Source organism: Heloderma suspectum, chromosome 4 (assembly GCF_057233095.1).
Source record: "Heloderma suspectum isolate Gila_16-S chromosome 4, 16-S_ref, whole genome shotgun sequence".
Classification (NCBI taxonomy): domain Eukaryota; kingdom Metazoa; phylum Chordata; class Lepidosauria; order Squamata; family Helodermatidae; genus Heloderma; species Heloderma suspectum.
In genome coordinates this window covers 63,757,383-63,769,547 of record NC_139461.1, presented here as the reverse complement: position 1 = coordinate 63,769,547, position 12,165 = coordinate 63,757,383, and the positions used below count along the sequence as shown (strand labels likewise).

The 12,165-nt window shown below is 39.3% G+C and overlaps 1 protein-coding gene across 7 annotated transcripts in view; it reads right to left on the bottom strand.

Annotated features, from left to right (window-relative positions):
* Nucleotides 1-12,165, bottom strand: part of TOX (thymocyte selection associated high mobility group box) — a 284,989-nt gene that overhangs the window by 70,697 nt on the left and 202,127 nt on the right. For 3 of the 7 annotated variants that reach the window (XM_084849469.1, XM_084849474.1, XM_084849471.1), the window contains one exon: nucleotides 3,672-3,710. The exons of the other annotated variants lie outside the window; for them this stretch is intronic. In XM_084849469.1, the coding sequence (XP_084705595.1) occupies nucleotides 3,672-3,710 (39 nt within the window). The remainder of the gene's footprint in view (nucleotides 1-3,671; nucleotides 3,711-12,165) is intronic. 7 annotated transcript variants of the gene reach the window in all.

Below are 12,165 nucleotides of genomic sequence, written 5' to 3'. Positions count from 1 at the left end.
TTTAAAGTCACGTTTTAAAAGAATATTGCTACATAGCTGATTCATACTGTAGGAGACCTCTTATATCCAAGACTCAACGGTAGTGATGTAAGCAATGTCAGTATTGCTGCTCTGTTTGACTATATTACAAACAAGAAGTGAGGACTTGATGTTGTAAATGTACTTTCAAGTGTTATAGAATCCAAAATAGCTTCAGATATTGATGAAGGAGTACGATCTGTGAGTGTGCCCAATATGGAACGGTATATTTTATGTTCAAAAAGAAGTAACGTTAATTTAATAAGAAAGAAAATATTGCTTTTTTCGTTTTCATTATTACCAGAAATTTTACATTTCTGGTTATGAACACAGAGGCCCACTCAGGTATAATGGTAAACCATATTTTTATGAGAATGAGCCGTGGCAAGCTTTGAGTTGACGCTCTTTCCCTTCCTTTCTTCTTTTCCATGGCTAGAGGAGGAAACTGAAAACATCTGCTTTTGATTTTAAACTTACCTCAGTTCACCATGATGTGTGAATTTGGGTAACTGTGGTTTGTTTAAGCCATGGCTTGAGAACCAGGCAGAGCTGAAACCACAGTTTGATCCTGTCTTGTCCTTAATACCCTTCAAAACTGGACCAAGGCATTTTGCTGCCTGGGGTCAGAGCAGCAAATGGCTCCCTTCTTCCATATCAAGGTGCACAGGAGAAAATCCCACAAGCACCGCTCTCTCTCTCTCTGGCAATGAAAATACAATACTAATACATTAATTACTATTTGTTGCCTCTTCATGACATCAAAAAACTGCTGCCTGAGGCAGCTGCCTCACTCTGCCTAATGGGAGGGCTTGATTTGATAACCAGAGCTTTAACACACTACAGTTCCCCAGGTTTGGATGTCATGGATAATTGAGGACAGTTCAAAATAAAAAGCAGAAGCTTTCAATCTTATCCTTTTGGTGCGCACACATGCACATGCACACGCGCGCACACTCACACACACGAAAAGGGGAAAGGTGAGCATGTGAGCCTGAGGCTTGCTGTGGCTTGGCCTTATAGTGGGAAACCATTATGTCTAAACTAGGACAGAGACAGACACGCTTGCATTTCTGATACAGATCATTATAAAACGACTGACTATAGGTCAGCTAAAAAAGACCACTTACTGTATTTTTGTCATATTTTTCTTCAAAAACCTAGGATTCGTCAACAGGTTATCAAAAGCGATGGGGATCAGGTTTTATTTATTTATTGGCACTTACATGGACTGAGTCACATTCATGCCAATAGGTGTATTTAGAAAGCCTGGAATGTGCACTATTTTATATACGGATTTATTTTTCACGATGGCATTTTGAAGTGGAACCTTGCACTATGAGTTATCACTTTTAACAGGCCTTCTACAAGTTTGTATAACAACACTTATGGCGTATGTAGAATCGATACATGGGGTGGGGGAGGAGGTAGGATGGAGAGAGGTGGGAAAAAAATCAATGCATACTGTCAACTGATGGCTTACATTTGAATCTTGAAAAACATTTCAAGATTGTTACTGGCTCTTTAATCTCTCCTTTCAAACACCAGCTCTATCCTAGTCAAACATATTAGCCTTGAAAGCTATCATTATCTCTGCCTCTAGCAGACAATCTATATCTGAACAGTTGTACACATAAAACTCTAACTACTTCTTGGCTGTATCGCTTCTGATCCAGCTGTTTCACTGAATAGCAGTTGGTGAATAAAGAACTCAAATATGGGCAGCCCTGAGGCCTTATTTGCTAATGTTAGTCACCAGCTGCTGCTTTCTGTGGTGTTAGCAGGAAAGGCCTGGAAATGTGCCAGATGCAGCAAGAAACAAGGAGAAGTGAGGCATCTCTGAAGCCCTTCCATTTAGCCCTGCCTGTTATCATTTGACCCTGAACACTGGAGAGTCTTCTCCTCAAGGCTACTCAAATGCATTGCTGGAGTTAAGTGTGACTAGAGCTTATATGGTACAATTACTCAACAAAATGTTTTTCCTGATACCTATTTACAGGACCTTTGCGATACATGCCAATAATACATATCACATAGCATTTTCATATTAAAATGAGGTTGCAAAGGCAAACTAGAGTTAAATTTTGTTAACATAGCTAACTGATAGTAATCTATAAACTAACACCACCATCTCGTATTTCCTGTAGTTACACGATGGTACTGTCAAGAGTGTGCAAATATACACAGCCAAGCTTTTAAAGTTACATGGTATTTCCAGGGCAAGAAAGCTGGTTTCCAAAACCCTGCTTTAAAAACTAGCCATGGCTAGAACTGATGCAAATGCTCTGCTGTGGCACCCCCATTGTGGAATGCCCTCCCCTTGTAGGCCCGATTGGTGCAGACGTTGGTTTCATTTCAGTGCCAAGTTAAAACATGGCTTTTCACCAAAGCTTTTGAAGGCTAATTGAACTCCCTAAAGTTGTACACAGTTTTAACTGTTTTATTGTTTTAGATTTTTAAATTGGTATTAGCTTGTTTAATGGTTTAATAGGCTTTTAGTGGTTTTAATTATTTATTGTTTTATACTGTTTAAATTGATTCTATCTGTATGCCACCCTGAGATCGTAATGATATAGGGCAGGATACAAATGTTTTAAATAAATAAATAATAAAATAAATGGGACACTGAGCTATAATTCATTTGGAGATGGAACAGGGAATTCACATGCATAAGGAATGCAGAGGAAGGAAGTGTGCAAGACCAGATCATGCCCTCAGTGTTATGCCTGCACTGGGCCTAAGGATGACTCTACATAATTTTTTATGGGAAATTCATAGTTATTCTTATAAATATCCTCTCACATGTGAGATAGCCATCAGTGGGAGCTGGTGAAGTGGTTTGTTGGTGGGTGTATCCTGCCACTGCTGAGAAGTGATCAAGGCATGAAGGAAATGCACACTGGCAGAAACTCTCCATGACAGCATTTTCTTTCAAGTTGCGGCCATAAGATAGAATGCCTTAATTTACATTAAACATATGAAGCAGCTGTAACACTGGAAGCTGCTTTATACTGAATTAGACCATTGGTCCATCTAGCTCAGTACTGTCTACACTGACTAGCAACAGCTCTCGAGGATTTTTGAGTCCTAACTGACAATGATAGATAGGTGGTCAATGTAATTTAATACATTGCTGGAGTTAAATGTGTGGCTGCAGCCCTTCCCCAACCAATTGTTCCAGTTGGTTAAACTGATTGAATAAGGAGGAAAGTGGTATGTAATAATATGGAGCTTACACGAGGGACACTTTCAGATAAGTATGAATTTATGGTTAACTACGGCTTCAGTAATATCAGCATGACAGTGTAAGCACAGTTGGTCTTCTGAACCATCTACAACAGAGTAGGATGTAGTATGGGATTGTAGTGGAAGGGAAAAATCAGTGGAAATTGGGAATGCACCTGGAACGAGTTGAAATACCTTTCTGTTTGCTCAAGGCACCCTTGGAGCCAAGCCAGGGAATCTAACCCAGCTAAATTTAGTTTTCATTAAGACCCACTAAAGCATTGGTTTCAATAGGTATTAGTAATGACGAATTTTTATTGGATCAGGGCCAATGTTTACATACTTGGGATATCCATCTTAAGAGAGACTAAAATTAACTTCAATGCTATGGCCAAAGGAGAAGACAGATGTAATATAAAAACAGAGCTCACAGCAAATTCTTCAGCTGCCATGTGAGTCCAGTTTCGCAACTGAAATGAAAGACATGAATATCAGTGAATCAAACACTGGCTCAGTCATTAGTCAAACCCTCCCACACATGCTTTAGGTGGCCTATCCGCCTTTAACACATTTTAAGTCTACATAAACATTCAATTATACATTTGTTTATCTCCTATTAACTTTTTAAGGAAGGAAACTAATTAAAAATGCAGATCAGTTCAAAGGATGGGTGATGGCAGGAAGCAGTTCTTAGTGATATGGGGGAGCTAGTAGTTCAGCACTGAACACAGCAAGCTCCTGCTTAAAACTTGCAGAGCTAGGTGTGGTTCCCACCTCCTTGCAAGAGCTTGACTCTGGAAAGGAATATGTTCATTTGGAATGAATGCGGCAAAGTCGCTTCCAACGCAGCCCAATTGATCTAAGAATACCGTGCCTTCACTCCTAAGTTTCAAATATTTTTCCAAATTATTGTTTCCCTTCTACCAAGGCCACACTATTTTGAAGGATGATCACAAACCTTCCTGTGCATTTGACTCATAATAGTAATGACTGAAAATCTGGCCACTTGTTATTGGAATTGAGAGTGATTACAATAGAATCATTCAAACGAATGAAAGCAGAAAGTGATTATAATAAGACTATTAAATGTGTGCATCACACAACATATGCAAAACACAGCACAATGCAGGAACGGTTCATATATTTAAACTTTAAAAAATGATTGCATTTTAAAGGACTGAGTAATTACTACCAAGAAAAGTTTCAGTAATAATGAATGTACACAGGAATCTCTGTTTTACAATATAATGCAATTTAAATACATTTGTCTTCTACTTAGGGCTAGAATCAAAGTATAATTCTATATGAATCTTTCATTCAGTGAGTAGCTAATGTTAAGTAATTGGAATCATAAGAGTTAAAATCAATTTTAGAGTGATAAAATAAAAACTGAAATTTAATTATTGTTTTCTCCTATTAACCTTGGGTAGCGCTATCATGAAGGAAGCCATCTTAAGTTGTCTTCCATCATATCAGTTCTTGTAAGTGACCTTAAGCTCCTTTAAAACAATTAAATACTCAAATGTTAACAGCAGATTTTTAGAGCATGATCATGTAATGACACAAATGTACTGGCGTAACATTTCTTGGTACACACTTCATTTTGTGAATATTAACATTCTCTTCTACTTGATGTGTTAATAACCTCTGTGTCACACAGGGCCAAGGTCTCAAAACTAATCATAAAAAAACCCCACTGACTGCTATTCACTCTAATATAATAACCCTTTATTTAAAACAACCTCCAATAAATTTCATTATAAGAAGTTATTAAAAGGGTTAAAACCTATTAAATGTCAAAGAATTTGCCTGACTCAAACTTCCAATAAAAGAAGAGAATAGGCTTTCTTTCTGAATTATTTAAATCTTTACTGACTGTGCATTGAACCATTAAATTAGAAAAGTGTTATTAGAAGTGTTCTCTGGTTTTTATAAAAGTTGTAGCCTGGAATGTATCAAACCACAGCCTTTAACTTGAGTAGTTAAAGAAATAGGTTTTTAATTCCAAATACATGGTTTTCCTTGATATAAAAAGGGGTCATAATTAAAAGTCTGGCCTGCAAGCTTAAGATAATAAAAAAGTATTATTACAGGAGCATACATGTTCATTTAGTATATTCTTCATGCATGTTTCCATTTTAATTTGGACAAATTTCTTCAATTTAGTTTGATCTTGCAGAGGGTCCACTCATTTGGACCCTCTCAGCAAATAATAAAGCTTTTAATTGTGACTTGTTTTGAAGAATTAATGGTGAATCTTTAAAAAAAATCTTTTCAATACACCCAATTCTAACAGGGTCTATAGCAGGTATAGGTTAACATGAGAACTGGGACTTCAATATGTGAGCTTATATACTAGCATACTTGTCTTTATCAACACTTTGCAATTAATTATAATTTAAACATTACACAGGACGAAAAAGAACAATGTATCTAATAAATTTCACAGAAATCCTGAACCAGCAGCATTTTGAAATGGATTGTGCCGCCAAACCAGATGGCCTTCATACAGCAGCTGTGTAGAAGGCACTTATATCCACATCTTCATCCTACTCTGTTGCCATAACATTTAAAGACCTGGCATCATGTGGGAGGGACAATCATGAAGGTCTGCACTCCCCACACAATCATTGCCCAAGCTTCAAAATGATTGGGTGGAAAGGACCCTGGCCCTGGCCATGTGGGTGCCAGGTTTTTAAATGTTATAGCAACAGTATGGATTGAAGCCATAGATAAACAGCTCCAGCGCTGCTGTTATGTATGAAGGAGCACTCCCAATTCATTTTATAAAATCGTAAGGGAAGAAAATCTGTGTAGCACTGACTCAGCTTCCTTTTAAGCAAGTTATCAAATGATTTTAAGCTGATTAGTCTAGCAGCTGACACTTGTTTCTTCAATGAGTCAACTCCGGGTACTAGTTATTTTATTTGATCAAGTTCCTCCAGTGTCCAGTCAGGTTATGACAAGTTATGAGCACTGTAAAGTCTCCATATGCTGCTTCCTTTCACTGAGAGTTCTACAATTAACTGGTTCAGTATACTTGTGTTTAATCATATGACTGCAGCATGACAATTATTGTCCATTGTTCCTACCTGGCCCCTTAGATCTTCTTCAGAGGTTCTTCTCAGGGTACCCCCACCAAATGAGGTAAGGTGAGTGGCTACTAAAGATAGAGCCTTTTTGGTGGTGGTGCCCTGACTGTGGAACACCCTTGCCATTGGGACTTACCTGGCACCTACATTATGGTTTTTTCAGCATCAGGTGAAACCTTTTTTTATTTTTCCAGGCATTTTAACATAATGTTAAGATAACGTTAAGATTGTTAGGATTTAGCTCTGCTGTTTTAATGTTTTGCTGTTGCTAATTTTAATTAATTGATTTAGTATTGTACTGTGGTTCTTCTGATTTTTAGAATTTTTTATTGATTGTTTTAATGGGTTTTAATTTTTACTGTTAACTACCCAGAGGACATTGTTATATACACATGATGTAAGTAAGTAAATTGTAGCCTCAACACCCACAGCATTTAAACCCAGTACATTTTTGGAAGAAAAGCTCTCATGCTACTGTCATTAAATTTCTCTCCATAAATTATTAATTGAAAACAATAGTCAAATAATAATGAGCAATAACAATGCCCTAAATGCCTTGCTGCTCTGAGAAGGAGCAACATAAATATTCTGACTGTGTCTTCTTGGCAATATGAGCAAGATACCCAGTATAGCAGTCAAATGTTGTGCCTTTGTCAATTTTATATACATATAATTATAAGGCAAGACACTTCTAGTAAGTGATGAAAAATGGGTTTTGCTCTGGGGACAAAAGTGGTCTAATGATATGCTAATAAGTACCTCTTTCTCCTGTACTGTATTATTTACAACTTTGTCTGCTTAATATCTGCAGGATAATTATGTGACTGCACTGTTCCAATACTACTACTGTATATATCAAAACAGGAAAATCGTAATTATTTGATTTTGCATTATTCAGAAAAGGGGTGGACATATCGTTTTCAAATAGGGAAAATTCAATATGTAATTGCAAATACTCATTATACAAGAGCACATGAGGCTATTTCATACTTATAGTTTATTATTGTTATTTGCAAATATTGAACAAATTTTATGAAGTAGAGATTCTTATTAATACTATTACCATACTAACATTTTAGAAATGAAAGAAGATAGAACACATCAAAAAGTATGCACCCAGTTCTCTCACTGAATAACATTTGCAATGAACTGAGATTATTATTTGGAAACTATTTTTGAATCAGTTTGAAATCAGTTTCATAGTATTTCCTAAGCTGTCTTGCACCTTATCCAGTAAAATTACGCATTATAATTGAATTTACCGGACCTCATTGTTTACAATTCCCCACTCCCACCCCATTTGTACTATATATGTACCTGAGACTCTGAGTAAACACCTCATGCATCTGATAAAGTGGATTACAGTCCATGAACACTTATTCCATAATAATTGTTAGTCTTTAAGGTGCCAAAAGATTCTTTGTTGTTTTCCGTATAAGATAGAATACCTCTCCTTTTAATATCTGTTGCCAAAGTCTAGATGCATTAATTACAACTGGAGCCATCTAACAAAAATATACTGAAACTCCATTACATTGGTAAGATATACAATTCCTTTAGTTTAAAGTGAGATTGAGATACTGACAATAAATTTTATAAGAGGTACTGGAAAAGGAAAAAGGCATCAGAGTAAAATAATTCCAAGCTTCCATGAAAAGGGACACAACACAGAGAAAATAAAAGACAAGTGGTTTGGAACAGGGGAATAAGCCAATGTGAAAAGGATCGATTTCAGAGCGAAGCACTGAGAGACCTGCATTATTAAAACAAAACCAGCTATTGGTTACATAATTGACAAAAAATTAATACACGATGCCAAACACAAATTACGTATTCATTATGTGAGAGTAAAGCTAGGATTTATCTGTCCAAAGTGGACCCACACCTCCATGAAAAAACGGGGTGGAAATCAGTAGGTCCTAGAGCCAGTTTTGGGTACAAGGGGAAAAATCCCTTTCAAGGCTCATCAGTGAACAAATGGCATTGCCAGACCAACTTGATCACAACTAGCAATCAGTGTGCAAAGATGTTTCCACTTAGGTCTCGGTCAACAACAGGACAGAGCAAAGTTCCCCACAAATGTTCAGGACAAAGAGAGAGGGTGCCCAATAAAGCTCCAAGAGAAAAAATAAAGAATGATAGAGCCAGGGAAGAAAATAAAGAAGATTTTCATTGGTTTATTTATTGTTATTTAGATCGCACCTTTCCTCTAAGAAGCTCAAGATGCTATACAGTGTTTCCCTCCATCTTATTCTCAAAACAACCCTGGACAATTGGTGAGGTTGAAGGAAAGTGACTGCGCCATTATCACCCAGCAAAAATCATGGCTGAGTAAGGCTTTGAACCCAGGCTTGTCCAGCCCTAGTCCAACAGTCTAACCACCAGACCACAATAGGTTAAAATTAATATAAGTTCACCACATCACAGAGACCTATGCATCCTCAATTCTCTCATTGCTTGCTCTGGCAAATGAAGCTCCATAAAAATTCCATAACTAAATCAGCAATGAGAACTGCCTTCCTCCAACTGAGAACATAGACCTGACTAGTGGAATAAACCTTCAGACTACCACGTCACCTTTTAAGAAAATCAACCCTCCCTGCTCCACTCCCTGCAGTCAATTCATGCTAACCATCTTGGAGAAAATGATTCAAAATTAGCTTTTGCTGATGTGAAATATTTGATGTTAACAGTGCCTCCATTGGTCATCTCTTCACACACGCACACGCACATGCACACACACACACACGTGTGTGTGGCTGTGTTGAATCCCTTGGGCAACCAGAAGCATTACATATATCAGAGAGGTACACAGTAGATCAATAGTGCCTAATTGCGGCATTGCCCATTCGTGATTGACTGTCCTGTGCATTTCAGTTCACCTACACACACACAGACACATGCGTGTGTGTGTGTGCCAATTACTAATGGGCAATGCAGCAATTAGGTACTGTTGACCTATACCTCTCTGATATATGTAATGCTTCTGGCTGCCCAAGGAATTCAACACAACCTTTCTTCTCACCAGTGGATAGGAACATAGGAAACTGCCTTAGTCAGACTGTTGGTCCATCTAGCCCAGTACTGTTGTTCCAGACTGACAGTAGCTCCCCAGGGTTTCAGGAAGGAAACTTACCATTCCTACCTGGAGATGCTGGGAATTGAACCTGGGACCTTCTCCATGCAAAGCATGGGCTCTACCACTAAACGATGTGCTCTATCACTGAGCTACAATTCTCAGCTTTGTGCCTCTACAGCTGATCTACCTTTCATTGAAGGTAGAATCTTTTCACATAAGCTTGCAGCATAATTATTGTCCTTCCCTTGTCAACTCAAATACCTCTACATGGGAGACAAGTACAGAAACTGATCAGAACAGGACAGCTGAAGTAAATTTGCTGGCTTAAAATCCAGAGAGTATGGGGAAAAACTTATTTTAAAAACTTATTTTAGAAAAATTCTATCCTTCCCTTTGGCTCCTAAGCCAGCTTCTAGATTAAAACCACAAAAATACAGTATATTAATTGAATCATTCAAACAGCAGCATGAATGGACATAAAACAACTGGGCCAGTTTAAAAATACATTGCCATGGTAGGAGTTTAAATTTGATTAAAAAGACATGCCAATATAAAAAAAAAATACAATCTCAACTGACACCATTGCATTTATACCTGCCTTAAGAAAAAATATATATACTTGGCTCATTCGAGTTATATGAAAGTAAATGAATACAAGCAATTCCGAATCAAAGAACCTTTTAGAGTTCTTTGAGAGTATCAATAAACATGTAGACAGGGGTGATCCAGTAGACATTGTCAAAAGCCTTTTGGAAGTCCAAGTAAACAGTGAGAGCCAGTGTAGTGTAGTGGTGAGAGTGACGGACTGGGAGCCGGGAGATCCGGGTTCTAGTCCCCACTTGGCCATGGAAGCTCACTGGGTGACTTTGGGCCAGTCACAGACTCTCAGCCCAACCTACCTCACAGGGTTGTTGTTGTGAGGATACAACGGTGAGGAGGAGGATAATGTAAGCCGCCTTGAGTTCCTTGCGAGAGGGAGAAAGGCGGGGTATAAATGCAATAAATAAATAAATAAATAAATAAACAAACAAAGTCCCTCACCAAAGACTCCTCAAAAAATGTAGCAGTCATGGAATCAGAGGACAGGTCCTCTTGTGGATCAGTAACTGGTTCAAGAACAGAAAGCAGAGAGTAGGAATAAATGGTACATTCTCCCAATGGAGGGAACAGTGGGATCCCACAGGGATCTGCATTAGGACCAATGCTTTTCAACCTGTTCATAAATGATCTGGAATTAGGAGTACGCAGTGAAGTGGCCAAGTTTGAAGATGACACCAAATTATTTAGGGTGGTTAAAACAAAAAGGGATTGTGAAGAGCTCCAAAAGAAGGTCTCCAAAGAGAAGAGAATGGGCATCTAAATGGCAAATGTGGTTCAGTGTAAGCAAGTGTAAAATGATGTGCGTTGGGGCAAAAAATCCCAACTTCAAGTATAGCCTGATGGGATCTGAGCTAGCGGTGACCGACCAGGAAAGAGATCTTGGAGTTGTGGTGGACAGCTCAATGAAGATGTCAACCCGGTGTGCAGCTGCTGTAAAAAAGGCAAACTCCATGTTAGAAAACTCCATAATTGGAAAAGGGATTGAGAATAAAACTGCCAATATCATACTGCCCTATACAAATCTGTGGTGTGACCACATTTGGAATACTGTGTCCCGTTCTGGTCTCCACACCTAAAAAAAGATATTGTAGAGCTGGAAAAAGTGCAGAAAATGGCAACTAAAATGATCAACGGCTGGAGCATCTCCCCTATGAGAGAAGATTACAACAGCCGGGATTGTTTAGCTTGGAAAAAAGGAGGGTAAGGGGAGACATGATAGAGGTCTACAAAATTATAAATGGTGTGGGGAATTATGCACCCCTCCCTGCTTGAAAGAACACACAGCCTTCGGTCAACCCTGAAAGGCTTATAACTTGGATGAACCACTCAGTGGAGCCACAAGGGAGCAGAGGACCTGGGTTGTAGCTTTTAAAAACTGTTGGTGGGCTTTGGGGTTGTGTTTTGTGATTTTAGGGGTGGGGTACCCACCTGATATGTGGAGGCACAGGAGGCATGTGTCCACCTAGCGGAGGCAGTGGAGGGAGTTCTGGGGGCCAGAACATACCGAGGCTGGGTGGCAGATGCTGGTGGAGCACTAGGGGCAGGCCATGCTGGGTAAGGGGAACAGAGGAGAGATGTGTAGTATCTGTCTCTTGTTCTGGGCCTGCCCAGAGCCAAAGGATGGCTGGGGGATGCGTGACTCCATCCTCTGGCCTTCGTCTGCTGCTGTGTAATGCCAGGTCCATTGCCCATAAAACATCTCTCATCCATGACATGATCCTGGATGTGGGTGCGGACCTGGCATGTATTACGGAGACCTGGATAGATGAGGCCGCTGTTCCCACTCTTGCGGCCATTTGCCCAGCTGGATTTTCATATGTGCAGCAGCCAAGGGCTGGGGGTCAAGGAGGGAGAGTGGCTGTTATCTACTGGGAGTCCTTGGTCCTCACCAGATTCCCTCTCTGGGAGACCAGGGTTACTGATTGCATGTACTAGAGGTTGGCCCTGAAGGGCAGTCTGGGGATTATGCTCATGTACCGTCCACGCTGCTGCATGACAGACTCCCTGGACGAGGTGCTTGAGATGGTCTCTGAAACAGTAAAATTACACGTTAAAACATCATCTAAAATTACCCTGACCCACCCCAAATGCCTGCCTGAACAAACATGTTTTCAATGCATGGAGGAAGCTCATTAAAGAGGGGGCATGGCGGAG